At 46.1% G+C, this 27,734-nt stretch overlaps 10 protein-coding genes across 12 annotated transcripts; 4 read left to right on the top strand and 6 right to left on the bottom strand.

Annotated features, from left to right (window-relative positions):
- Nucleotides 1-1,413: 1,413 nt before the first annotated feature.
- On the top strand, nucleotides 1,414-1,935 carry GL218_08203 (uncharacterized protein; the record flags this gene model as incomplete). Its single annotated transcript, XM_033584998.1, has 1 exon — nucleotides 1,414-1,935. One exon carries the CDS (start codon nucleotides 1,414-1,416, stop codon nucleotides 1,933-1,935), a length of 522 nt encoding a protein of 173 aa, XP_033440946.1.
- A 740-nt stretch (nucleotides 1,936-2,675) lies between these two features.
- On the bottom strand, nucleotides 2,676-4,105 carry GL218_08202 (the record flags this gene model as incomplete). 2 transcript variants are annotated; one of them, XM_033584996.1, is made up of 4 exons in its annotated part: nucleotides 2,676-3,082; nucleotides 3,139-3,227; nucleotides 3,284-3,309; nucleotides 3,365-4,105. In XM_033584996.1, the coding sequence occupies 4 exons, from the start codon at nucleotides 4,103-4,105 to the stop codon at nucleotides 2,676-2,678; spliced, it is 1,263 nt and encodes a 420-aa protein (XP_033440944.1). The 2 variants fall into 2 exon arrangements, with proteins under 2 accessions (XP_033440944.1, XP_033440945.1); XM_033584997.1 differs by lacking the exons at nucleotides 2,676-3,082; nucleotides 3,139-3,227; nucleotides 3,284-3,309 and having other exon boundaries at nucleotides 3,347-4,105.
- A 1,280-nt stretch (nucleotides 4,106-5,385) lies between these two features.
- GL218_08201 (Ribosome-interacting GTPase 2) lies at nucleotides 5,386-6,860 on the top strand (the record flags this gene model as incomplete). 2 transcript variants are annotated; one of them, XM_033584994.1, is made up of 6 exons in its annotated part: nucleotides 5,386-5,414; nucleotides 5,474-5,502; nucleotides 5,565-5,579; nucleotides 5,635-5,659; nucleotides 5,719-6,150; nucleotides 6,275-6,860. In XM_033584994.1, the coding sequence occupies 6 exons, from the start codon at nucleotides 5,386-5,388 to the stop codon at nucleotides 6,858-6,860; spliced, it is 1,116 nt and encodes a 371-aa protein (XP_033440949.1). The 2 variants fall into 2 exon arrangements, with proteins under 2 accessions (XP_033440949.1, XP_033440948.1); XM_033584995.1 differs by having other exon boundaries at nucleotides 5,565-6,150.
- A 290-nt stretch (nucleotides 6,861-7,150) lies between these two features.
- Nucleotides 7,151-7,703, bottom strand: GL218_08200 (uncharacterized protein; the record flags this gene model as incomplete). Its single annotated transcript, XM_033584993.1, has 2 exons — nucleotides 7,151-7,265; nucleotides 7,339-7,703. 2 exons carry the CDS (start codon nucleotides 7,701-7,703, stop codon nucleotides 7,151-7,153), a joined length of 480 nt encoding a protein of 159 aa, XP_033440947.1.
- Nucleotides 7,704-9,940: 2,237 nt separating this feature from the next.
- On the bottom strand, nucleotides 9,941-11,367 carry GL218_08199 (transposase; the record flags this gene model as incomplete). Its single annotated transcript, XM_033584992.1, has 2 exons — nucleotides 9,941-10,726; nucleotides 10,780-11,367. The coding sequence occupies 2 exons, from the start codon at nucleotides 11,365-11,367 to the stop codon at nucleotides 9,941-9,943; spliced, it is 1,374 nt and encodes a 457-aa protein (XP_033441022.1).
- Nucleotides 11,368-13,186: 1,819 nt separating this feature from the next.
- On the bottom strand, nucleotides 13,187-14,706 carry GL218_08198 (Acyl-CoA dehydrogenase family member 11; the record flags this gene model as incomplete). The annotated part of the gene is made up of 4 exons (XM_033584991.1): nucleotides 13,187-14,011; nucleotides 14,064-14,490; nucleotides 14,546-14,622; nucleotides 14,683-14,706. 4 exons carry the CDS (start codon nucleotides 14,704-14,706, stop codon nucleotides 13,187-13,189), a joined length of 1,353 nt encoding a protein of 450 aa, XP_033441021.1.
- Nucleotides 14,707-15,269: 563 nt separating this feature from the next.
- Nucleotides 15,270-16,430, top strand: GL218_08197 (Pre-mRNA-splicing factor CWC2; the record flags this gene model as incomplete). The annotated part of the gene is made up of 1 exon (XM_033584990.1): nucleotides 15,270-16,430. One exon carries the CDS (start codon nucleotides 15,270-15,272, stop codon nucleotides 16,428-16,430), a length of 1,161 nt encoding a protein of 386 aa, XP_033440919.1.
- A 188-nt stretch (nucleotides 16,431-16,618) lies between these two features.
- On the bottom strand, nucleotides 16,619-17,551 carry GL218_08196 (putative urease accessory protein UreF-like; the record flags this gene model as incomplete). Its single annotated transcript, XM_033584989.1, has 1 exon — nucleotides 16,619-17,551. The coding sequence occupies one exon, from the start codon at nucleotides 17,549-17,551 to the stop codon at nucleotides 16,619-16,621; it is 933 nt and encodes a 310-aa protein (XP_033440918.1).
- Nucleotides 17,552-17,925: 374 nt separating this feature from the next.
- GL218_08195 (putative urease accessory protein) lies at nucleotides 17,926-20,151 on the bottom strand (the record flags this gene model as incomplete). Its single annotated transcript, XM_033584988.1, has 3 exons — nucleotides 17,926-18,597; nucleotides 18,676-20,030; nucleotides 20,082-20,151. The coding sequence occupies 3 exons, from the start codon at nucleotides 20,149-20,151 to the stop codon at nucleotides 17,926-17,928; spliced, it is 2,097 nt and encodes a 698-aa protein (XP_033440921.1).
- Nucleotides 20,152-21,883: 1,732 nt separating this feature from the next.
- Nucleotides 21,884-26,921, top strand: GL218_08194 (Serine/threonine-protein kinase GCN2; the record flags this gene model as incomplete). The annotated part of the gene is made up of 5 exons (XM_033584987.1): nucleotides 21,884-24,205; nucleotides 24,266-24,604; nucleotides 24,658-25,654; nucleotides 25,716-26,122; nucleotides 26,187-26,921. 5 exons carry the CDS (start codon nucleotides 21,884-21,886, stop codon nucleotides 26,919-26,921), a joined length of 4,800 nt encoding a protein of 1,599 aa, XP_033440920.1.
- Between the last annotated feature and the right edge of the window lie 813 nt (nucleotides 26,922-27,734).

Raw genomic sequence — 27,734 nt, 5'->3', positions numbered from 1 at the left:
CCACAGATGGGATGAATATAAGAAACATATTACGGCCAAGAGGCGAGATAAAGCTCTCGGACTAGCGATTGCGGCCATGGGGACTCTCAGGGCGGCTATCCAGAAGGGATTTGTCGTGGTAACCCAAGCGCTTCTAGACACCATAAACTTAGGATTTCGCTGGACGGCATCGCTTGAGTCATCAGAAGAAGAAGGAAGCCAGTCAGCACAAGACTTTAACAATTCCCAACAGAGCGATCTAAGCGATTTTGACATTGGGAGGATTTTTGACGCTGCTGTCAATTTATTCGCAATAGCCGAAGGAACTAATCCCAACCGCTTGCACTCTTTCGCTCTAGCGATTTTAAACGCTGTAGAATCTACTTCGAATGAAAGTCGTGAGACTCTAAAGGGGCTGATTCTTCAGCGTATTCAGATCGCTCGAAAGGGGGTTCATGCCCATGAACTCAGTCAGTATCTTATTGAGATATCCACAACAATTGTTTACTTTCTTAATACGGCATCATGTGTCAAGGGCGATGGAATGTCTAAGACGATTTTATTACTGAAGAACTTAACCCAAGCGCTGCCGAAACTAACGGAAAGGGCTGAGCTTGCTCGATATGAACACGCTATCCAGTTTCTTAAGCTACAGGAAGAAGAATCTGGAGCCTAGATATCATCAAGGGAGACCGATGCGTTGCCATATTCCGGCGCCAGTATAGAGCGTAATAAAAATGATTCCTTAGGGGAGGCGTATAAAAGGGCTTTTAAAGGGTATATTAGAGTTTTCAACAATATCAACAAATACTTTCGGTGTGAAAGAGAAGTAACTGAAGTGCTCGTGATCTAGATACCATATAAAACCTCCTTTGTAATCTCACAATAGTAGACTAAACCCCACTCCTATATTATTATCAACACTTTCACCTCGCCTAGTAAAGTGCAAGAAAAAAGCCCGCCAAACATCGCCGAGGCTGTCTAAATAGAGTTGCACACCCATTTGCCCGCGCAGGAGTCTCGATAAATAATAACATAAGTTCTAGACTCTTTTTAATACTATAATAAAGAGGCCACACTACCTAATCTATATGGTGGGTTATTATTAGACATACCCTTCAAGAAGCGTGGCAAGCACAGGGATACCAAGCCTACAGTTGCAATACGATAAAGAGGTAGCATATAATTAAGATCAAGCTTCAACAATTATAGTAATTTAGATACAGCCTAGCGGGTAAGTGAGTCGTATGTAACGAGCAAATAATAAAGGCTAAATAGAAATACGTATCCTGACCCGATATTAAATTGAGAGCTTGGGGAAGAATTTCACATCGTCGGCATCCCCAAATCTCTCTCACGTAAATCTCCGTAAACTCTAAAGCGAAAATATTACGATCTCGATTAGTTAAAACAAAATCGAAACGAATAGACACTATGCGAGGACGCATTGCTCTCTGCCTATCCCTCGCGGGACAAGCTCTCGCCGCCCCTGCCCATGTTCGACGGGCTGAGTGCACCGAATTATCGACGACAACACCGAACTGGAAACTATCGAACGCCGCTTCTTCGGACTGGCCCGGCGGTCAGAGTGGCCGAGTCGAGCTCTTCGCTCGCCACGTTCCCACGAACACTCTAGCCGACTGCGACGTGGAATACCGCCTCAACGCGGACGGGGAGGTCATCGACTACGATCCGACCTCCACCCACGAATGCCTCAACTTCGGCCCAAGCCCCCTAAACACCACCGTCCAGCTCAACATGGAGACTCTCGTCTTGAGCATCCAGAGCAGCTGGACTTGTGAAGGGGACGAGAAGACGTATTCGGCGTCCGGCGAGGTCACTTTGAATAGAGACGCGTCTCCCGGGGCGTGCCTGGTCGAGCCGTCGCAAGTGGGCGAGTCTACGACGTGTCCTATAGCCGATGTAGAGGTCGAGGGAAAACTCGCTGAAGCGTGAGGGCCTTGGGCAGTTGCGTCGAGTAGTTGATGTCTGGATACGGGCGTTCTGAGGATAAAACTACTCTAGAAAAGGATTTTGGGATGCGATTTCATGAGTCCGACGCTCATTGAAGTATTTGTTCATGTGATAGAGTCAATTTAGGATATATAACACTTCGTTGCCTCACTTTGTAAATTTATTGGGATATTTTGGTGAATCTTTTAAAACACACCTACCTGGGTGGGTGAGTGGGTAAGAACTGTCATACGAAAGCACGTAAAAGGAGGTCACATTGTAAGAAAGGCCAAAACGCAACGAAATGTTCGAATATAAATGCCCAATAATCGCGAAGGCATTATCGGATATACTTCTATAATTACCTATTTATAAGATGGCCAACTAGCCATATGAATACGTCACCAAATCATAATTTTGCTCAGTATGGGTTATACTTATGTTGTGCAGATCATCTCTAGCAAAAGACAAGAAGTTAGAAGGGCTATGGCATTTTTGGGCTGGGCCAGTCAGATCCGGCATCTGGTGAGAGACCGGAGGCTGGAACGAACCTTGGCTAGGTAACTATTCCACGTCTTCCAAAAATAGTGACACCTAGCCATACATGAGAGTATTAATAAGCGGGGACCTAGCCTCGTAGATGAAGTGATCATAGTAATCTAAAGGAGTTCGATTCTATTCTTTATTAGTTACCTAAGTAGTAATATATTCTTTAATATATCACTCATCCTCTACACACACCCTCATCCATCCAAAACCTCCAAGAAAGCAACAGCACTCCTAGTACGCTCATGATCATACCCAGCATAATGCGACAATTCCTCAATCGCCAGCTTAGCATATTTCCTCGCCAAATCCACGTCGCCCATACCGGAGTAGACTTCCGCGACGATGGTGTAAAAGTCGCCGACTTGAGCCTGCAGCGACTCTTTCTCGCACAAATCTAGTATCTCGTCGACTCTCTTGCTGACAGCCGCACGGTTCCGTATCTCGGGGAGATCTAGCTCTGCTAGTAGTTCTTGCAGGCGACTCCGATGGCGGTCTGAGGCTGCTGAGGCTTCGGGGGAGGTGCATAGTGAGCATGTGCAGTTGAAGCCCCATTCCTTGATGAGAGTTTGACGTTGCTCTGATAGGAGATTCAATGGCAGGTCTATTTTTATGTTAGATGCTTTGTTTAGGTTCAGGTCGAAAATCGAAAATACTTACAGCTAAACGTTAGTTCCTCGCCCGGCTCAATATCTCTATATGCCACAACCTCCATTCCTAGTGTAGTCGATGAGAACCGACTGTACATACTAAGAAGGGTATTAACGGCAGTTCTCTTCAGGTATCTTATTTAGGGGGGACTTACTTTGGTTTACAAGCATGGTTTAGCCTCTGTCAACGATGCAAGTTAGTAGTGCTCACATTAGATTCATGTCTTGTCACTTACCGACACGTCAAGGTATAAACCCGAATGATCCGCACTGTTCAGCAGCACACCAAATGCATTTGTGTTGATAATATCCTCAACGATGTAGCCTCCTTTAGAATGGGCCAGCTTCAACATCTGCATTCCCTCTTTTTGCGGTAATTGAACAGCAGCTCGATGAAGCAATTTCATCACGTCCTGGGTGTTCCATGGTCTGTAATCCATTATCCGAAGGATGACCGGATATCTCAACAACACGACCTCATCCTTACGAATCGTACGGTTCGCAATAACTCCCATGCCCTTGTCCTCTAGATCCCTGACCTCGTACGGAGGTGGATCGGATACGACAAGTGGACGGCCTCTCGCCCAGTTATCCCACAATGGGTCCGGGTCTCCAAGAATACCAACACCACCGGCAGCAATCTCCGGTGTGGTGACGAGACTGATTCCTACCTCTCCTCTAAGGTTGATATAAGTGAACACGCACAACTTTGAGCTACCCTGTTTCTCAGGCTCCGCGCATACCGGAGGAAATGTCCAAGGCAGCCATGAACGCCTTTCAAACGCGGTCTCATCATCAACAAGGAGAGGGCACGTGAAATCTGTTTCCCGGGGGTTCAACGGACCCGCAGGATTAGAATTGCATTCTCCAGGAGGATTGAAGTTGTAATTCTTAAGCCAGTTCGGTATATCGCTTGGCTGAGGCTCGGCAACAATATTTCCCAGCCAGAGGGTCAGAGTCAGTATAATATACCTCATAGCCACGTCTTAAAAGCAGTGGTGTTAGCGATAGGGTTGGTAGGTATTGAAATTGTTCGAATCGAGCAGCATAAGCGAACAGCACATCATTTTCACGAGTAAACATTCTTTGTAAGCAGTCATGACACCTGATGTTAACAGCTTGCTACATCAAAACATCTCAAGGCGTCTCTGAATAAGGTGCGAGAATGAAGGTAGCCAAGGCCAAAGACGAATTAGCCGGAATGGCAAAGTGTAGATCACTGAGCGCGCAAGGAGCGGTGGTTTTAGATATGGGGATGATCGTCTATTTTTCAACGGGTCTGATTATATAAGTCCTTGGCGCCGTGATATTGAATTATGATGTCTTTTTGGTTTAAATGATCTATAAATCATAGGTAGAAAAAAAGTAGAATCATCAAGAGTACAGTCTTGTAATCTTACTCCTGATATATATTGCAATACTAAATTATACACGTTGAGCACCGTCAGTACTAGGAACTACAGAAACGTAGGGTTAAAGTATAGAATATTGCAGTCTAACAGGTAAGTCGACTACCTCTAAGAGGTAGATATGACCTCAGTGTTCTTGAGCATCTTCGTCAATAAACAAAAATATTCCTCAACCAATCTCTAGAAGAAGGTTGCAAAAAGCTAAAATGCATCAGCCGCGAATCGAACGCGGGGCCCATCGATGGCAACGATGGATTTTACCACTAAACCACTGATGCTGTACGGAGATTATTTGTTCCGTTTTTAATTTGTACCTATAAATGGGAGACATCTGGTATACTAGGCACACATTCCGCCGTATCCCATGAAGCCGACTTCTTAGTGCCCAAATTCTTTGCATTTACTAAATAAAGTTTGTTCGAATCCATATCATATTTATTAAATTTATTATCAGGTCACATATTCACATAGTTGGAAAAGCCATTCGTACCAATCATCGTACCAATTATCCTTGTTTAGTCCCGAGTATAAGCGATAATAAGGTAGGCGGTGAAGAAATAATACTTTGCTAAAGAAACCCCACGTTGAAATTCTGCCGTTCGAAGTGGGGTGGTGAGACTCTACACGGGCTAGAATCGCGACTTCAACATTCTATATATATAATATCTATCAGGTCTGGCTCTTGTTAGCTCTGAAACCTTACTGGCTTTAATTCTGAGAAGGAATCTTGCCTATATCTGCGACCCTAGATTGGGAAATTAGACATTGTTCGTCGATGAACGACTTACGATTATAGACTGACTGTACCCAATTCATAAACTAGATCCTTAGGATCTAAAGCCGTCAAGATGGTGAATATAACGGAAAAGATTAAGGAGTGAGTCTATCAACATATTACAAGTAGTGAACCTTCATGTACTTACTTGCTTTGTTTAGGATTGAGGATGAGATGAAAAGGACGCAGAGTAAGGGCACATCGTTATGTCTGTCGCATAGCCTATATTCTGACTTATTAATCGGTATATAGAGAACAAGGCAACGGGTAAGACTATTACCACTACCATCATACTTCAGCGGTTGCTAACGCTAGTTACCAGAATATCATCTTGGACTTCTGAAAGGGTACAGTTCCGCGCCTCTAAGATCAATAGGCGAGATAATCTAACCATGCGCCTCTTCAGAAAACTCGCACGTCTAAGAGCGCAGCTCCTCGAGCCCGGTCCAGGAGCAGGCGGAGGAGGCGGCGCGGGTTTCGATGTTAGCAAGAGCGGCGACGCGCGAATAGCGCTGGTCGGGTTCCCATCCGTCGGTAAATCGACGTTCTTATCAAAGGTGACTAAAACGAAATCTGAAGTTGCCTCATACGCCTTCACAACCCTTACAGCTATCCCCGGTGTGCTCGAGTACGGCGGTGCGGAAATCCAACTGCTCGATCTGCCGGGAATTATCGAGGGCGCTGCGGAAGGTAAGGGTAGAGGACGACAAGTGATCTCGGCCGCTAAGACGAGTGATCTCATCCTTATGGTTCTCGATGCGACGAAGAGGGCGGAGCAAAGGGCCCTGCTAGAAGCTGAACTGGAAGCTGTAGGGATTCGATTAAATAGGGAGCCACCGTAAGCTAACAGACTACAAGGGCCTAGGCTAAAATCTTTATACTGCTTTAAGAACTATAGTGCGAGATTTTAGCCTGGGCTTTTATACCCCTATCTTGTAGTACATAATATTGATTAAAAACAGGAACATATATCTAAAAGCCAAGAAAGCCGGCGGCATGAAGATCAACTTCCAGTCATCTCCGAAGAACCTGGACGAAAAGATGGTGTTCAACATTCTGAGAGACTACAAGATGTTAAATTGCGAAGTCCTGGTTCGAGACGACGAGGCGACAGTCGATGATCTGATCGATGTCATCATGAAAGACCATCGCAAGTACATAAAGTGTCTTTACGTCTACAACAAGATAGACAGCGTCTCCCTCGATTTCTTAGACAAGTTAGCGCGCGAACCGCAGACCGTCGTCATGAGTTGCGAGTTAGACTTGGGCATTCAAGACGTGGTAGACCGGTGTTGGAAGGAATTGCGATTGATCAGAATTTACACGAAGCGGAAAGGCATCGACCCCGACTTCAGCGAAGCGCTCATCGTACGTAGCAACGCTACTATCGAAGACGTTTGCGACCGAATTCATCGGACCTTAAAGGATACATACAAGTATGCTTTGGTATGGGGCGCAAGTGCTAGACATATTCCGCAGAGGGTTGGTCTGGGACATACAGTGGCCGACGAGGACGTGGTATACATAGTCAGTGGTTACAAGGCATAGTATAATAGCATAATCAATCTCGTCACGCAATTATACGTAAAGAATGAGAAGAAGTAAGGCAGTGAATTATTCATGAATCATTGATGATGTCCGCCCATCAAAAAATGGGTATCGTCGTACACTCCCGCCCTAGAATTACCCCTGAATACCCTATAGTACCCTATAGTACCCTTCCACCAACGCCGTGGTGAGGTCTCTGTGCCATCCTAAAGCAAAGCCATTTTATTACAAGAGTGATCCGTAACGCCGCCGTCCCTTAAACCGAGGGGAACCAAGTAGCTAGTTGGCAGCTAGATTCCGGATTGGGGTCCAGCCTGGGATAGGACGGTCTTGGAGCCGCCGAAGATATCTTTGCCATCGAACTTCTTAGCGGATGTTTGGGCGAAGAGAGACTTGGGCTTGGTCCTACGTAGAAGTAATAATTAGTATACCGGATATCGCCAAGGAGACAAGATATGGCAAGGACTGTAAAACTTACTTGCTGACGGCTCGTCCTTTGAAGGCGCTGAGCTTGGCGGTGCAGGGGCTCATGATGTTGTCCGACGGAGAGACGTATTCCTGCTGTCTGCCATTGGTGGTATCCGAGTTAGCAAGGCGACGATACTGGGGGTTCATAGCACGAGGGATAGCCGCGTCGACGCTGGTGACAGTGACAGTTACGGAGGTGGAGGTGGCTGAATTGGTGACGTTGGCTCCGTACTTCTCTTCCTCCATCTTGGAATGCAGGACCTGGCGATGGTATTCCAAGGTCTGGGCGCTGTTAGGCTTGCCGTTATCCATGGCGGCCGCGTCCTGGGTCTGGACCGAAGCGTTGACGTCCTTGATAGCTAGAGGAGCACCCATTGTATCGAGATCGAATTGTTGTTGTTGAAAGGTTTATAAAGGTTTCAGATTGCAAGATTGCGAAGTACGAAGTACGAAGACGTAGGTGAGGAATAGGAACACCAAAGATGTTTGTTGAAGCTAATCAATGAGGCTGTAGAGGTAGCAAGATTGAGTAGCGAGTATCGTACTTGTAATGGTGATCGTTGGATGTAGCAGTTGCAATTGTTTGAGGATGTGGTGTGGAAATGTAGAAAGATTTTGTGTAATCAAGGAATGCGACAAAGTCTTTTATGAAAGAGTGTACATGTGAAAGATGAAGAAGTCAGGTGGGGGTATGGTAGAGAAAAAGTTCGACTGTGGACCTGCCGGGAAGAAAATAAAGCGAGTTGGCCTGGCAACGGCTAGGATCCCTGGTCACTGTTCTTAGCTGCCGGGCTGCTTCCCGTAGTGGTTGCAGCTTTGTGACTAGGTACAATGTACACTGTTGAAATTCTTTAATGCTTCTATGCACACATGTGGGGCTGATTTACTGTATGTAAACATTCTCCACGGCTACCACCACAACTACGTCAAACATTATCTCATCAACAACTTTCCGCGCCAAATCATCTGTGCTTTATTATCCTAGCAACGAAACATTCCGGACAACATACTAAAGTCATGGTTTAACAATATGACTATTATGACTCATTTACTTAATTTCCTACTGTTACAATCAACAGACATATTTCTAACCGTTTCGACTTACTAATAACATGACCTACCCAGGAAATCCTTACAATAACAAATCGGCCAAGGTCCAACCAAAAAGTATAATCCGGACATGGCAACTTTGATTGCTACTTTCCAGGATCTGACATGTACTATGTAACATACCTGTTGGCAGGTGGTCCACGTCGTCAGAATGGATTACAGTCGTGGGCAGCTGCGGCTGTCGTAAGTCACCTGCTAGGTATCAAGGCAATTACAACCAAGGCAGTCGCAATCAAGACATCAACGGCAGGAACGAGGTCTTAGGACTGGATATATAAACAGACGAGGCCCCCGTAGACTTTTAAAATCAACAACCTTACACATCCTTAATACAAAACCACTTCTACCACATTCAAAGAACTTCGGATTAATGCAAGCGCTCAATTCCACCATCTACAAACAACAGACAACAGACAACAACGCGTCTAACAATGACAAATTACTTGTTCCTAACTAGTGACCCATAACACTATCACTATTAAAAATGGAAACATGAGACCTTTTCTTTTGAGACTTCTTCGAATCTTAGTAACGCCATCTTCAACATCTATGACGAAAGCGAATTCGACAATATTTCAGTCTTGCGCTATATCTTGACCATGAGCTTATGCTTTCATTCTCCTTCACGACTTCCCAAAGTGGGTGGCTGCAAATGCGGCGCTTAATAAGGAAGAAGAATAATGCGTCTGTTTGTTGTGGCGACCCTCTGCCTCTCAAGGGGTATAGATACAGAGTTTTTCATGGGAACTGCGTCTAGAACAGCTTCTCGAGTTTTCGACGAATTTACGCGGCTTTCCAGAGTACGTCTTTACTTTAGATCATATCCGCAATCCTATGTTCAAGCTATCTTACTAACTTTCCCCTAGGAATCCAAGGCGTCGCGCAACTTAGAGACTTCTTGGATAAAAATAAAATGCCTAACCTTGGGTGAAGAGGTCATAGTTGCCTACCAGTCATGCTGGATAGCAGGTTCTAATTAGCAGTTTTAATCATATATTTTTGCGCGCAGATACCTTATAGTACCTGCTAAATGCCAACAGCATGTCTTAGTTAGCCTTCAAGAACCCCTCCAATTGGCTTCGGGTAATTATGTTGTTATAATAGGAAATGTGGGATGCACCTGCCAAATAGATGGATGTATGTAGTAGTAAGGAAGTTGCGGTTGTTGGGCCACACATAAATACCGAACCTTTCTAAACCTTAGATACACACACAATAATACAACTAAGCATCAACACGTATTCGTATTACCTCAGAAAACAATGTTTAGAACCAAAAGTATGGCTATAGATCCTTTTCGCCGTAGCACGTGACTGTCTTAACAAGTACCCAAGTCAAGTCAAGTCAAGTCAAGTCAAACAATTCTCGGGACCCCTTTAAGAACGGATTAAACTGTTTAATAAAACGAACTCACTTGTCTATAAACCATACCTTTATCGTCTTTCGACTCCTAACCTATTGAATTGGCTCCTTAGAAGCTTTCCTCCAGCTTCTCCCGATCTTCACTCCTCTACCTCTTCCAACCAAGATTTCAGGCACTGGGTGATCTCCAACATATTATACTCCGTCCGTCGAGACTCAAACATTGCCGATTCCGATTGTTTCAAGATGCGCTTGCACTTCATAGACGTACTCGGAATCGAAAGAATATCAAGAGCAAATTGATGCAGGCGTGGAAATTCGGTTTGGTGATCCCTCCACCATAAAAGGGGCTCTTGGCCGCGTTTGAATCCAGTCTTTTCCATATTTAAGTAATATTCCAACTCGTCTTCATCCTCTGAGTCCGAATCGGGGCTGTCATAGTGCGATAGCCAAGCGAACTTTTTCGGACTATGCAATTGCGAGGATGACGTTACCGCTTCAGCGTTAGATTTGGTGAGGGTTGCAGGATCGGCGTAATGGCTTCTCCAGTAAGCCAGGACTTTTTCTTTGATCTCCTTGGCTAATTGAGGGCCCTTTATCTGAAGTTTTTTGAGGCGTTTGCTGGGGTCCAAGACAACGGCAGCCCAGTACGCCGGCATCCCGTTGAACATATCCCAATATTCTTGTAGGACGTTATTTACACGTCTCAAACCATCGTGAATATCATCTCTACCCTGCTCTCCGACATCGTTCTTCCTCTCTGCACTTGTCTTCTTCTTCTGTCGCGTGTCGATATCAACTGCGACTTCTTCGTGTGGTCCATCGATCGACTTCTTTCGTTTCATACCACGTTGAGTTGGCGTATGGAGAGATTGTTGGGAGGCAGCTTGAGAGGTTGGAATAGAGTAGCAATCCTCGGGGTCAGTCTGTCAATATTCAATTAGCCAAGATCAGAGGGGTTGCGGGAGTGGGAACAAACTTCTGAATCAAGAGTAGAGTCCGAAATGCTGAATACAGAATAGTATTCGAGGAAATGACCTCGAAGCCAATATAGTAGAGACATCACCATTGGTAGGTCCACCACATTATCCATATATGGAATCGTGCAGTCGTCAATCGTTTTTAGAATAGTTCCAACTTCCCCTAGACACTCCCAATCCTGTAGACAGATCTTCTCACTCAAATTGATCCGTCCTTTCGTCTGTCCCTTTTCCGAGTCATACCTATCAGTAAAACTGATGATAGCCTCTTTAAACGTCAGGGTACTCTGAACTCCTTTGAGCACACCGTTCCAGCATGTATCCCCTTCGATTTTGGCCACATTAGAATTATGCACTTCTATCTTCCCCTCACCAATATCCCATATACCTCTCGAGGAAGATGAGTTAAACCATTCATCGCCTTCCGTATCGGGGTCAATGGTATCTATTTCCTCATCCTCGTCGAGGAATTCGTCCAATTCCCTAACGTTACCCTCTTTCACCAGCTTTCTTACGCTCTCTGTTTTCATCGCCTCTTGGCGGAAGTCGTTTCGCCGCTCTAGAGTTCCCCGAATAAAAGTGTTCATTCTGTAGCCGTTTTCAATACTAGCAATGGCAATAGATCGATGCTTTTCGTTGTCTTTGATTTTGTATACGAAATTCGTCGCCGTAGTATTCAAGACGTGGTCGCAGCTTCGCACATGAATTTGGTCAACGAGCTTCATTGCATCCTTTTCAGTAAGGTCTGAGTTGTAATGTCGTAGTAACAGACATAAAACCTGGTCATTTCCTACCAAAGATTAGCTAAAAAGTTTATAGAGCGGCTTAAATGCTTTCACTAACTGGTATGGTGATTGGCGACATAAAAGCCTAGTTTTTCATAGATCCCGTACTCCTCAATCACGTCTATGAGGCTACAAGCTATGTTTTCGGGGCTATAAGCTCCTTCAACCTTCTTAAGTCCAATGAGTCTCGCCCTTGGTTTCCAGTCCTTGTCAACAAAGTGTGCCACGACGGCAAGAACCCCTTTATTCTTGTAAGGAGATAGCGACGTATCGAAAGAGAGGTGAATCTTTGACCGGGCTTCTCCTCGAAGTTGTTCTTTAACGATAGCGCGACCTTCTTGGAAAGCCTCGAGTAGCCATGATTGAACAGTAGAGACCGAGTCAGGAAGGAATCCCTCAAGCAAGCCTCCTGAAAAATAGCAAGCTAACGTCTTGAAAGCCTCTTTTGTAAGAGTATCGAGTTGGATATCATGCATTATGATCAGTTTGAGCAACATAGCCTTATATATCTCGGCTTTTCCTTGTAGTCCTTGCTCTTGAACTTGTTGGAGAACATCACGACCAAAGGGACTTGCCTGGGAACCCGAAACGATTGAGTTATACCCACGCTTTCCTACGACTAAGCCGTGGCCACTTCTCCCCTTGGTTTCCAGATGGGCTTTTGCGCCATTCGTAGAAGCACCATTGAATATCTTGATTCGACCTAACTTATCGCAGTGATGACAGAGCCATATCTTGATGCCTTTCTTTTCCCGATGGACACCATGTTTGACTTCCGTCTCAATCGGAATTAGGTAGTCTCCATGCTCTAAGATACTGGAGTTGGTAGTCGTTTGAAGCCATACGTTAGCGATGTATTGTTTATCATAAATTGTGATTCTAGGGAGTTTGTTCCAGGATGTGTCCTCGAGGATACTATCTGTTTTCTGTTTAATTTGCTCTCGGATTGTTATTCGCTGAGGCTGATTTATGGTCGCCATTGTGTAGAATAATTTCGAACCCCCTTTGTATATGAGAGTTATTAGATAGTGATGTTGTGTTATGGGTGTTGTAGGGTTACTAAACTACTTTAATATCCTCACATCAACGTGTCTAATTTCCTTGAACAGGGGCTTCAAATCTAGGCGAAAAATTTTATTGATTGATGACCCCAAGCAATAAGCATAGCAAACCAAGGCCATCGCATAGCTTGCCTAGGCACTTAGTGTAGAATCTAAAACAATCGATTAAGGGGAGCCAGGATCCTGCCCCTGTCATCGGTCGGAACAGATCAGGGATATCCATACAAACCACTCTAGTATCGGAGCCTTTTTTATAATTCTTTTATCATGCTTTGATTTAAGTCAATCAAAGCTCCACTTTACGGTTGAGGGACAAACATTTCTTACGGTACCTAGCTAATAGCAGATTCTATTAAGGCATGGCGTTAGTCTAGGTTGTATGCATATCAGCATTAGAGGAAATAGAAACAATAAGGAGCGGGTTACGTTTATAGCATAGAAAAAGGTCATAACAGCACTAATTAAGAGGAACCAAATATATAATCGGCATTTAGTATAGTAAGCTACTTATAGAATGACTATAATATACATATAGGCTTTAAATTGCGCCTGTGATTATCTTACAACCTTGGTTTGATGTTCGACCCGGGTTGAAATCGCTTCAGATTGTTCTGCTTCAACAGCTGTTCTGTTTTTTCCTTCTGCCAAAGTAGCTTCTGCGAGACTTCCTTGCCCCTTTTATTCTCATTCCGGCCCATTTGTTGCAGGTGAACCTCATCTGGCCCGTCAGCCAGCCGCAAAGTTCGGATAAGCGCCCAGCTATTCGCAAGAGGCGTGTCCTGGCTGACGCCTGCTCCACCGAATGCCTGGACGGCGCGGTCGATAACTGTCAATGCGGTCTGCGGGACGAGTACCTTTGCCTGGGCGATCTCCTTCAACGTCGCTTTCGGGCCAAGGTCATCCATTTTCACGGCGGCGTTGAGTACGATCAATCGTGCCGCATCAATTTCTATTCGTGATTTGGCGACCCATTCCAGGATAACTCCATGCTCCCTCAACTGCTTTCCGAAGGGAGTCTTCTTAGGGTCGTTGATTCTCATCAACATCCACTCAAGCGCGTGCTCGGCGGCGCCGATACTGCGCATTGCGTGGTGAATTCGACCTGGTCCTAAACGACCCTGGATGATCTCGAAGCCACGACCCTCACCGAGGACTAGGTTGCTCACCGGGACTCGTACATCGTGGAAAGAAATGTGACCGTGTCCATGAGGCGCATCATCATATCCGTAGACATTAAGCATACGGTGAATAGTTATGCCTTTTGTGTTTGCCGGGACAAGTATAACCGACTGTTGCTTGTACGGGTCCTTGTTGTTGGGGTCCGACTTGCCCATCACAATGTAGATCTTACACCGGGGATCACCGGCGCCACTTGACCACCATTTCTAAGAATTCGTTAGTATGACATATAGCACTAAAAATAGAGGATAGTCATACAGAGCCATTCAGGACATATTCATTCCCTTCTTTCTTTATGCTAAGCTGGATATTTGTCGCATCTGATGAAGCGACATCGGGCTCGGTCATTAGAAAGGCTGACCTGATCTCACCCTCCATCAAGGGCTTTAACCACTGGGCCTTCTGAGCGTCGTTGCCGTACTTAGCTAAGACCTCCATATTTCCTGTGTCTGGCGCTGCGCAGTTGGTAGCCTCGGAGGCTATTTTTGATCTTCCCAGCCACTCGGCCATCAGGCCATATTCCAAATTCGTGTAGCCTGGCGATTCCTTATAGTGGCCCTTGGGTAAAAACATGTTCCACAGCCCTAACTTCTTCGCTTTCGCCTTTAGCTCTTCGATAATAGGAGGGTGGCTTTCCCATCGTGAAGAACCTTCGCCGATCTGGGCGTCTACGACTGGGTCCGCTCTAGTCGGTTTAATTATCAGCGATGGTTCAAATGCGAGCGAGTTTTACAACTCACGGTATACACTCTTCTTCAACAAACTTGGCGACAATATCCAATGTATTCTTCGCCTTTTCGCTAACGCGATGTTTTACCTATGAGCTTTTGTAAGCTCGAGCATTGTATATTGAGTATATGTGGTTAACTTCTCTTACAATATCAGGAATCCTGGCAGACATATTGTATAGATTAATTGGGTAATATACAATTAATAATTGGATGTTTTAATAATTTGATATATTTAAATATCTAAGTGGGCCGAAAGCTGTTGAACTTATGAATTTAAATATCTAAACAGAAGTTGGAGAAAGCTCCCTATTCCGAGGTGATGGAATGATAAAATACTAGCTTCACGTAGATAAACCGAGGTACGCGCCTCGCCTAGCGGGGTCCGCGTAACATCATAAAGCTGTTACGAGCGTCTATTGGATGGGATCAAACCAGGAACAGCAGAGCGGCTTCTACCTGAGGGTTAGCTGCAAGAGCTGACATGAGCCAAGAGGAACAGCCGAGTTATCGATAAGACCTATATTCTTAGAGTAATCTGGGGAAATTGGGGAAAATCAAGCTAAGGCTAATCTCTTTTAACGAATATTTAGTTTGCCCCATTATCCGAAATGCGACTAACGAATACTAACATTTCAAGAAAACATTTCTAGTCAATCAATTTACAGCCTCGCATCATAACTCGAATCATTTTCAGCCTGACTTCCAAACCTCCATCAAACCAACGTTGCTCATCATGTCAGAAGAAAGAGAACCCGATCAGACTCCATCTACGGAGGTAGCTGTAGTAGCACCCAAAAAAGTCAAAAAGATTATTCGCAAGAAACGTCCCGCGCGACCGCAAGTCGACTCCTCCTTCATAACATCCGAACCTCCACCGCAAACTGGTACAATTTTCAACATATGGTACAACAAGTGGTCAGGTGGTGACCGCGAGGATAAATATCTCTCTAAAACCCATGCTAAAGGTCGTTGCAATATCGCCAAGGATAGCGGCTACACACGCGCCGATAAAGTTACAGGCTCTTACTTCTGTCTTTTCTTCGCGCGTGGCATCTGTCCTAAAGGCCAGGATTGCGAGTACCTACACCGACTTCCGGGCATCCACGACCTATTCAACCCCAACGTCGACTGCTTCGGCCGCGACAAGCATTCCGATTATCGCGATGACATGGGTGGCGTGGGCAGCTTTATGCGTCAAAACCGCACCATCTACGTTGGAAGGATACACGTTACTGACGATATCGAGGAGATTGTTGCTCGCCACTTCGCCGAATGGGGCCAGGTCGAACGTATACGCGTATTGAACACCCGCGGCGTGGCTTTTATAACATATACCAACGAAGCCAATGCCCAATTTGCAAAGGAGGCAATGGCACACCAATCTCTAGACCACGAGGAGATTTTAAACGTGCGGTGGGCTACATCAGACCCAAATCCCATGGCGCAGGCAAGAGAGGCGAGACGCATCGAGGAACAGGCTGCCGAAGCTATTCGAAGAGCGTTGCCGGAGGCGTTCGTGGCCGAGATCGAAGGTCGGGACCCTGAGGCAAGGAAACGGCGGAAGATCGAGAGTAGCTTTGGCTTAGAAGGATACGAGGCACCCGACGATGTGTACTTCGCCCGTGGCGTGCAGGCAGTTAATCCAGCGGGCAGACAAGGTTACGAACTTGAGCAAGAGCAAAGATTAATGTTAGAAAATGGCGAAGCTGGTGGTGGCATTGAGGCTATAATCGGGGAACGACAACAGCCCGCAGAACAGGAAGGAGGAATCTTCTCAAACAGCACATTAGCAGCCCTAAAGACATCGAATGTCTCCACGGCCCCGAAAGCTAAGGCAGTAGCATCGTCGGGACCGTTAGTAGCATATGGAAGCGATAGCGAAGACGACGAATAAGGCTTCGCATGGATAGATCACATTGCTTCTTATAAGCAAGCAGACACATGCTAAATTGTATATAATACCATGCACTACCGTTCCATACCTAATCATAGATACCAGCGCCCAAAGCGCCCTCAAATTGTCGTAATTCCGCCCCCTCGACCGTAACCACATCCTTTTTTATTCCCCATGCTTCATACTCATCAGCTATTGAATATCCTAGAATACAGCAACTCATGCCGTCCAATCCACAAATCCATCACCGGCACGCTCTGCCCCGCCTCCTCAACCACCGTATCCCACTCCCGCGCAATTACCTCCGTCAGTAGACCCTGCACCTCGCCGCCTGCCAGAATCCGCTGCGCCTGGTACGGTCCAAATAACCCCGCTCGGACAGCTGCCGAAACAAGCGCCTTAACATGGCTTAGCATGAACACGTACGCCGTCTGTCGCAAGCTAAGCCCGCACAAGCCCGCCACGGCGCCGAAAAGCGGCGCCAGGTGCGCCGACGCGGGAGGCGGTAGTAGTACTTCATCACCAGCACCACCTTCTACCCCAGCCATACGCGTGCCAGCCCGCAGCACCTCCGCATACGGCACCAGCGTCCCGTGCGGATCCGCCGCCGCAGCAATGCTTTTCTCCCAGATAGCCAGGAGCGCGCGGCCCTGCTGGACGGAAGCGCGGCGGCCGACGGCGCACACGATCGCCGCGTCCAGCGCGTCGTCGAGGCCGACGATCGTATCCGGCGACGGGTCGCGGTGGGCGGCGAGCGCGAAGGGGAGCGTGGTGCTGGCGTACGAGGATACGGACAGCGGGAGGAAGGATGAGAACGGAGATGCAGATGCCGATGAGGTGGAGAATGAGGGGCCGCCGGGCCGGGGGCCGCGCCGCGTGTGTGCTAGGTATGATTCTAGTCCGGAGCTGAAGGCGAAGGATCCTAGTGGGAGGGCGGAGTCTGAGAGTAGGAGGAGGTAGTGGTGTGCGGATTGTGATGATGGGTAGGAAAGAGATGGTTTGTTGATATTTGCGGTATCTGATTTCGCTAGCCGATGTTTGGCTCTTTGGAGGCGGAGTTCTAAATCTGCGATTTCATTTTCGAGTACCTCCTGAGACTCATTGTTCAAGGTCGGGTCCATAATGGCATTATTAGAAGAGGGATTTACTCATCACTTAGGATAATTAATATTAGGTAAGTAGGTAGTAACGAAGTAACGAGGAAAAAGAATAACTTAATCCATTTCCATTAACTAGCATTCAAGTTCATGGCAATCTTTAATCTTACAAAAAGCCTTATCTCTAGGCTGGTATCTCCACTAACTTAACTCCTCGACCTAAACCTGAGCAATCCCGTACCTGTGCCAAATACAAGGGATAGGGAAAACGCCAAAAAGAAATACCAAACTCCTCCAATGCAATGCCATATTATAACCCCCCAAGTTTTGTCCCCAACCGTGCCATATGCTTGTACCTGTCATTACAGTCTTCGTCCACCACCACATAAGATTTAGCCTCATGGTTTGATATTCTCCTTGTCGCGACCACCACCACCGTTCCGCTGTCTCTCGAGCTTCTTCTGCTCCAAGCGAGCTCGAGCTGCAGCTTGTCGGTCGGCAGGTAAGGTACATCTAGAAGTATTTCCCGAAGTGTGCTCTGCCTCGGGACCTCCGAGACGGGCGAATTTGTCCTGGACGAGATCATAACCAAGCCCTTCGCTGCCCGAAGAAAAGGAACGACCGCTATAAGACTTTGGTCTCGAACGGCGTGGTGTTAGCCTCTCTAAAGAGCCATGCATCTCAACATCGCGGTCTACACGATCCACACGATCCACACGATCCACACGGTCTGCACGATCTGCGCGGGCTGCACGAGCTGCACGTGCCTCAGCAAGCTTTTGATCGAGTAGCTCTCTTGAATTCATCGTATCCCTCGTTGTTGACTGATTCATTCTGTTTGAGAGAATATTGGACATGGCTCTACCGGAGTCGAATGTTGATAGTGGAGCCTTGGATTTTGTAACGGATCGAGGCGGGGTAATATCTAAGTCCTTCTCACGCTTGCTGGTTTCTACCTGGTCCTTCTTGTCCTTTCTCAGTTGGCTCTTAATGTCCTTAAAACTGTTCGCCCAATCAGAGGGGAGGAAAGTGTTGCGTTTGATCGCCTTGGGTGTATCATCAAACTCATCCTTGTGCCCAAGTAGAGATCTTTGAGTCATATCAAGAGTGACATCCTCAACCGAGGCTGAACGTTTGAGATTGCGTACAGGGTTGTCACTCTCGTATTTGGAGGGTTTATTGAGCGACTCGATACCCAACTTCAGAGCTCGGGTCGCCTTAATCGAGGGATTCGCGACCTCAATTGCTTTGATAGTACTCTCTAGCTCGGCAATCTTGTCGTTCTTCGCTTGCAACACCTGTATAGCTTCGGCAGTCCGAGATTTGGCATCGTTCTTTAGGGTCTCGTAATCCTTCTTCAGTTGCCGAATCTCACGGTCCTTTTGATGGGACTCTTCTTTAACTGCCTGTAGTTTATGCTCTAACTTCTTTACTTGCGTAGAGTCGGTAGATCCTCTGTCGACATGCTCATCTTGTAGTTTTGTCACTCGTTCCTCTGCTGCGCTTAGATCTGACTTGAGCTTGCTGACTTCCTTGCGAAGCTTGTCCATCTGCCTTAACTCGGATCGCGCTCGTCTTAGTTCTCGGCTGACCTCAAGAAGTGTATTTTCAGTCTTAGGTGACGTATCGATACGCCGGCGATCGGACTGGCTGGAACTGGATTCGCCTTTGTGTTCCTGAATGAGTGATTCGAGTTCTTTCACTTGATCCCGATAGTGTGTAGCAAGGGCAGTCTGCTTCTCTAAATCTTTCGCTAGAGTGGCGTCCTCGCGATCATTACCACGTCTTCTCTTATCTGTGGTCTGGGAGGACATAGCAGCAATCTTCTCCTCCATCTCGGCTACCTTTAGTTGTTCATCCTTTAGTTTTTGAGCCAGTTCGAGTGCCTCGGCATCCTTCTGCTGGGCGTAGGACTTGGCTAGAGCCTTAAACTTCACCATACGCTCGATATCGGCCATTGCCTCATCGCGGTATCTGTTAAACTCCGCTTTCCAATATTTGCCAGACTCTGAGTGTGGCTCGTTAAGATCCACTGTTATATCACGGTCGCAAATATCATCTTCCCATTCTTCTTCGGACTCCTCGTCAACTGATTTTAAAGGGGGCTCCTCTTGTTCTCTCTCGATAGACTTTTTAGATCTTGCCGAGCGAGAATTTTCTAATGCCTGCTGTAATGTTGATCTCCTTCGTAGACGCGCTGAGGCAAGGGGGCTAGCATCAGGACCACTACCACCACTACCAGCTTTAACATCATGATTAAATGAGACACGTTTCCGACGTGCAGTTCCTGTACCAGGAGTTAAAAGAATACTAGTCGGTTGCTTGCTTGGGGACTGCTTGGTCGGGGAAGTTATGTCATTTGGTGTCGAATTGTCATTTTTGTTCTTCGTATATTTGCTATTAGTTGTTTCGGAGCGAGATGTTCCAAATAGGGCATTCCTGAATGCTCGAGCGGCAAATACAGGAGCGGGCGTATCTGGAGCCTCGAATTGTGTTGTATCTTCTATAGGAAATTAGCGAGTGTCAACAATATAGTAAATACAAGGCGGCTTACCATTACCACCGGACGCGTCCTTCGCTCCAGTGGCACCTTGGAACCCTTTTTTGAGAGCCCACCCGAGCATTTTTGCTCGATGCGAAAGGATTTAATAATTTGCGCCAAATATTTGATAAGTACTTGTGTAAGTGTAGAATTGAAGTCGATGTGAATTTCAATAGGAAGAAAGGTTATATGTTTACTTTGCCAGCCTGCAGATCTGGGGCAACGCATCCGACGCTGTACTTCAATTGACCCACCTGATACGCTAATGCGCTAACACGCTAGCACATGTGCTTAAAATCCAACCTAAACCACCTGCTAAGTTCAAGAGCTATCTGTGCATATTACAGAAGCTATGTAAATTAGTCACAGTTTTTCGTTCATTGAAACTTTCTCTTCTTTAAGATGCGCACTTTCCTCAATCATAATCAAAAGTCTTTTTAAGCTCCAAACTTTCATGTACAATTGAATGTTGATGCACTGCTGAGATAAGCTTACATAAGATTGAGGTTAATGTACCTAATGTAATGTTTGCTTGATGTACATTATGGGGCTGGGGGGGTCTATTGACATTATGTCAGCAAAGGTGTCGGTGTAATTACATAATTACAGGGCCCCAACATTGTGTCAAGACCATGTCAACAGGTCGATATGATGTCTGCAAGGCTTGTTGTACCGACTTCATTACAGGTACTTACAAGTCAGTACTAATCGACAGTATGTCAAGGTATTTATTATGTCAGAGGTACTGTCTATTTCGCCATAATTACCAGGCCTGTTGACGATGTCCAGGTAGCCAGTATATCCACCACAATGTCAGTAAAGCCACGATGTCAGTATCAATATAATGTCAATATCAATACTATATCAGGCCAGGACACAATGTCAGCCCCGGGTATATACAGGTTAAATAAGGGCCCATAGTATGCATATATACTGCAATAAAATAAACCTTAATCGTATTCGTAAACCTCGTAGTGTAATGGTAAAATGCGTAGCCCGTAATCTCGTGATATTTCAACGTAATCTTTTCAATTGACTTTTACATGTGCCTGTGCCTGTGCTATATGCCTACCTACCTTATATATATATATATATCTTCAAGGTTCTGTAATTTGATATAGGGCCTTCTATTCTTTTATTTTATTTTAATATATTACCTACCTGGGCTGACATCGTGTCTTGGCCTGACATAGTCTCGTACGTGACATATGTCGATTAGATAACCGTGACTACCGTTGGTAACTATATCCAAGGGATGACTCTTTCCCAATATATCAGTATTTCGAAAGTAATACAATTACAACAAGATATAATCGTGTACGTAGGGTAGCTATTTCAGACCTGGCCATCCTTATATTTTAGATATGACCACCCCCAAGGGTGACTATATTACATATACTAGCCAATCACAGTAGTAACAGTCATTTGACAAGCGCATGGCCGACATTATGTCCACCCCTTATCATGATTGCTGACACCATGTCAATAGACCCCCCCAGCCCCATAATGTATCCACTAAAATATTTACAGATGTACATGTCCCTATAATAAAGGCTAGGATGTACCTAACCTTGCTAGCACGTGGAAATCATAGGCCGGTTACCACGTATGAATTTCACCCCACCATCAGTGAATCTCAGCCTCGACTTAGACTTAGAACTTGTTACACCGCTATCAATTATCAATATAACAAATTTCTATATTATAAGTATTGCTGTAAAATGGCCAGAGTTCAGTAGACGGCATACAGCTCCGGCTGTATGAGTCTCCATTCGTTTGTTTACACTATCCACGAATGATACTGAAATGTCAAAATGGCTTGGAAGTCAACTACTCCATGGAAAGGGCCCCAGCAGCTCACAACCAAAACCAATAATGATTCAAACTACCCCGGGCTGAAGCCCGCCAGCCCGGACGTAGGTCATAAGACACCGTATACTGACGTTCAAAATGAAGAAATCATGGTTCTTCAAGCCATCTACGGCGACGACTATATCGAGCATAAAGCTGCCAATAGTGCGTGGATGAAGTCCGAGCCGTCCTTTGACATTCGTGTTAGGGCTTTATCTGATGAAGAGGTGGCTATTACTCTGAGCGTTGTACTTACAGCCACATATCCAAAGTCAGTGCCATTGCTCAGCCTTAAGGATGAGGGAAGTCTAAAAGAGTCTACTGTGTTTAAGCTACAAAAATTCATCGAGACAAAGCCTAAATCCTTAATTACACTTGAGCAGCCGGAGCCTATGATACACGAGTTAGCACAAGGCCTTCAAGATATTCTCGAAGATGCTGCTCAGGCCAAGGCTCAAGGACTGGAATTGCCCTCATTGGAAGAAGAGAGAGCAGCTCACGAAGCCGAATTGGCAAGGCAAGCTCGAGAGCAGCAAGAAGAGGAGGATCGTAAGAGACAAGATGCAATAAAAGAAGAGGAAAGAGTGATGCAAGATATGATACAGAAGGAGGTAGACCGACAACGAACGAAGATCAAGGAATCTAAAAAGAGAAACAAAACTCTAACTGCTTCAAGTCATACCCAAGACTCCCGTATCCTAGAAGCTGGAAAAGTTGAATTCGACCAGACATGCGAAGTTACCGATGCCTCTGGTAATGTTTTTCTTTTTAATATCGTTACTGGAAGAAGCGAATTTAGAAAAGGGCAAGTAGCAACCACATATATCGTCTGGCCGGAGATTTCTGGCGAACGAAACGGTCCAAGTTTGGCTCTCAAAGAATTCGAATTACGATCAACTTCTAAGGAATCCTCTCAATTCAAGAAGCAGTTACAGGTTCTCGAAGGGGAATTAGAGTCGGCCAAGAAGTTATCACATCGCAACGTTCTTGAGCTCTTGAATTTCCGGATCGACCGAGACCACGGAGAGACCGAGTCGGCGTCAATGACTTGGACCGCCCGACTTTTAACTCCACTAGCAGATAAAGGACCACTTGGTGAGCTGTTAGATCTTGCAGGAAGACTTGATGTTGGAAAGGTTCGTTCGTGGACTGCAGACCTTCTCGACGCTTTGGGATACTTGCATAGTCATGGAATTACCCACCAAGACATCCATCCCGGTAACATACTCCTATTTAGAGAGCCAACTGGTGATGTCATTCCCAAGCTTTCAGATGTGGCATATCAGAGAGAAATGCACAATCTCTCCCATAGATCTCAAAAGAATTCGTCAGCGAATGCAGCAAGGTCTACTTACTGGTTGCCACCAGAGGTCGCTGGGAGCTCACGACCACAATTCACTCAAAAAACTGATATCTGGGACCTAGGCGTCGTTTTCTTACAAATGATATTTGGCCTAGATGTATTTCAGAAATACCAGTCTCCAGCTGCTCTAATGGAATCGCTTTCTCTATCTAGATCATTGCACGAATTAGTGGCTAGGTTTTTCAAACTTGATCCTAAGAAGCGTCCTCGTGCATTTGAGTTGAGCTCTAGTGAGTTTTTAGCAACTGATGCCCCTATCATTATCGACGATACCTCTGCCGTTTTCTCCCCTTCGCAGTCTCTTGGCTCGTTGACACAGGCCTTGCCTACAAGATTAAGGCGCGACTCCTCTGTTCGCGGGGCGACCTTTTCAAGGTATAAGGAAGACTTTGTTGAAGAAGCACGGCTAGGTAAGGGAGGGTTTGGTGAAGTTGTTAAGGCGCGGAAAAAGCTCGATGGTCAAATTTACGCTATTAAGAAGATTACCCAACGTTCCCAGGCAAGCCTTACTGAAATATTGAAAGAGGTTAGGCTACTTTCTCAGCTAAGTCACCCAGCAGTCGTGAGATACTACAATACCTGGCTAGAAGAAATCCTTGACATGCCGGATTCTGAAGGAGATACATCAACTGAAGATGCCAACACTGATTCCAAGGGTACCGCTTCTCAAGGCATTGATATCCAATTCGCCGCTAGTACTGGTGGTTTGGACTTCATATCATCGAGTCATCCCAATATAGAATTTGGCTACGATGATTCAGAAGTCGAGGACGATGAAGAAACGGAGGAAGACGAAGATGATGATGAGTCAGATGTGAACTCCGAAATACATGATTCCATGCCTTCACCTACGAGAATGAAGAGTAGCCAAAGACATTATCGGACTGTGATGTATATATCCATGGAGTATTGTGATAAAAGGGTAAGCTTTTTCATCCTACCACTTATTAACTGGTTGTAGACTACTGACCTCATAGGTAAGACGCTCCGGGATCTTATCCAGAGGAACCTCTGGAAGGAAGCCGAGGAGGTCTGGAGATTATTTCGCCAGATTTTAGAGGGTTTAGTTCATATCCACGGCCTGAATATAGTTCATCGTGATCTTAAACCAGAAAACGTCTTCATCGGCCTTGGCCCTGACGGGGTTAATAATGTTAAAATTGGCGACTTTGGGTTGGCTACCGCCGGTAATTTTGCTGTCGATAAATCAGCCGCTGGTAGCTTGGATACGGGCGATTTGACAAGAAGCATTGGAACATCTTATTATGTTGCCCCTGAAGTCCGAAGGGCTGGCGGGGGTTCATACACCTCAAAAGTCGACGTAAGTCGCCCGATCATTCTATCCTCTAGCCTTCCTTTCTGACCTAATTCAAGATGTATTCTCTTGGGATCATATTCTTCGAAATGTGTTATCATCCGATTCTAGGCATGGAGAGAGCGGACAAGCTAGGAAAACTAGGAACCTCTTCTCTCCTTCCTGACGACTTCCAGCCCGGTGATAAAGTAAAATCAGATATTGTACTATCTCTGGTCACGCACGACGTGAAAGAGCGTCCAAGCAGCCTTGAGTTGTTACGAAGTGGGAAGTTGCCTATCCAAATGGAGAATGAGACGACACGGAGGGCGCTTGCGAGTCTTACCAGTTCTGCTTCTCCTTATTATCCAAAAGTCGTTTCGGCTCTATTTTCGGCGCCCCTAGAGCCTACGAAAGATTACGCGTGGGATATGACGACACCTAATCCTACGGCGGCAGAGTTACTGCATCAAAGTGCGGTTAAGCAAGAATTGGTATCGGTGTTTCGCCGTCATGGCGCAGTCGAAACACCTCGCAGTTCGCTCTATCCCCGCTCTCCACATTACTCCCCGAATCAGGATATCGTTCAACTATTAGATCAGAACGGCACGGTAGTCCAGCTGCCGTTTGACCTCATGCTTGGGAATGCTAGGGCATTGGCTAAACATACAAATATCTCAAAAGTTCGGAAATCTTTCACCTTCGGTAATGTTTACCGAGACAGGCGGAACGGCGGACAGCCTCTCATGGTTGGCGAAGTTGATTTTGACATCGTCTCTACAGACACTTTAGATCTAGCTTTGAAAGAAGCCGAGGTTATCAAGGTGCTAGACGAGATTATAAACGCGTTCCCCTCGACATCACCAATGTGCTTCCATCTCGGTCATTCTGATTTATTGCAGCTTATATTTGACTTTTGTAACGTGGATTTGACCGCAAGGCAATTGGCAGCTGAGTCTCTCAGCAAGCTAAACATCCACTCTTACACCTTTCAAAAGATCCGGGCGGAGCTTCGTTCACCTATGATCGGAATATCTGTAACTAGTATTGAAGATCTCCGACGATTTGATTTCCGAGGTAAGCGTCTAACCCCCAAACCCCAACAAAGAGTTCAAGCAGAAAATTAATAAAATGCTAGATACCCCAGCTAAGGCATTCGCTAAGCTCAAGGCAATCTTCGAGGGAAGTCGGATGTATGAAAAATTACAACCGACCCTTGCCCACCTGAAAGATGTAGTCGAATATACGAAACGTCTCGGCGTCCATGCGAAAATTTACATTAACCCCCTAAGCAGCATTAAAGAGAACTTCTTCTCGGGTGGAATACTATTCCAGTGCCTTTATGATAAAAAGTTCAAGGATGTATTTGCCGCTGGTGGTCGTTATGATAGTTTAATCAAAGCACATCGGCCAAAAATAGGAGAAGGGCCTCACGCAGTTGGTTTCAGCTTGGCATGGGAAAAGCTAGCACGGCTACCGAAATCTGGTGGGAAATTCTTAAAGAAGCTCGAGGAAGAAACATCCGGAATCTTTAATACTAAGCGAGTAAGTCTAACATCAATATTACTGTACCTATACCATACCTCGACACGACCTAACAATCTCCTAGTGTGATGTACTGGTAGCCAGTTTTGACGCGCAAACTCTTCGTACGGTAGGTATCGAAATCCTCTCGATGCTATGGTCCCACGACATCAACGCCGAGTTAGCTCGGGATTCCCGGTCGCCGGAAGAGCTCACGTCGAGGAATCGCGATGAGACGTATTCATGGATCGTCATTATAAAGCAGGACAACATACTAAAAGTCAGGACGATGGATCGCAAAGACGTCCCGGACGCCGAGATCTCCACATCCCAACTCCTACCCTGGCTCCGCGCCGCGCAACGCGAGCGCGGAACCACCGCAAAGCAATCCGACGCCGGCGGCAGCAGCAACACAGCCCCCATCGCCCAAAGCGGCACTGTATCCGCGAACCCGAACCAGGAAGTCAGCGTGCTCGTCGCCGGCACCAAGTCCAAGAAATTCAACCGCCTAGTCGTGATCGAGCAAGCGCAGGCCAACGCCGCCGGCCTCCTGCAGACGTTCCTCGAGGGCCCGATCGCGGCCGTCGAGACGTCGGACGTGGTCCTGGACCTGATACACGAGACCTCGCTGTCGGAAGCCGAGACCTGGCGCAGAGCCGAGCAGTCCGTCGACAAGAACGAGCGCAGGTATCTCCGCGAGATCCACGAGATGCTGCTGGCGTGGCGCGCCGAGTGGGAGAAGACGGATGGGGCTAGTCGGCATGCGTTTGTGTATAATTTTAGGACGACCAAGTGTATTTACTATGATCTTGGGGCGTGAATGTATGTGGTGGTGGTGGTGGTGGTGGTGGTGGTGGTGTTGTAGATATGTACCTACCTACATGGATGTATGTGTGATGCGCCTGGACATTAATGGCAGCACGATAGGGTGACTGCTATACGGGAGGGGAGGGGAGGCTTGGCTACATGTAGATACCCTAGGGAATTTATTAATTCTGCTCCCTATGCCTTTCAAAGCTTAGATGGTCAATGCTTCCTTCGTGGCCTTTTAACAGGGACCCTACCTCATATGAGGCAATAAATATTCTACCTGAGAGGGATTACAAAAGCGTGATAGTGCTTTGGGCTGAACCATGAAGATTTATCCTAGGTAACACGCAAGTAGATATACGAACGACGACTTCACATACGGGCCGCAGTACTAAGAATATATCAATACAACACCACTGAAATAGATATGTGCTGATAACTCTGATATAGATAAGTATATATTTTGAGAGATGAGATAAATATATATATATCTAAAATGCATAATAGACATAGAGGTGAGGCGTAAACAATCATGATCGTCCTACCACCACCTAATCGTTAACGAGTCCTCGGGAGGGTGAATTCATACACATCATATATACAGCGATAAATGTACAGAGTTGAGACGGTCTGCTCCCGCGCAGTGTAGCATACCAGCCACCACGGGAGATAGCCGATGATTTTTATATCCCCTCGCGAACCCATACTTTTATGCCAAATCACCCACCCATCATCGTATAAATTCATAGCGCCGTGGGCCGGATGTTATACAATAGACTCTGTAGTGGCGTCATAATATCTAACTCGTTTTTCCCGAGTCGAC

The sequence above is a fragment of the Daldinia childiae genome (genome assembly GCF_008694065.1).
Source record: "Daldinia childiae strain JS-1345 chromosome Unknown Scaffold11, whole genome shotgun sequence".
NCBI lineage: Eukaryota > Fungi > Ascomycota > Sordariomycetes > Xylariales > Hypoxylaceae > Daldinia > Daldinia childiae.
Note: the sequence above shows the minus strand (reverse complement) of the source record. Positions and strands in the feature narration are given on the sequence as shown.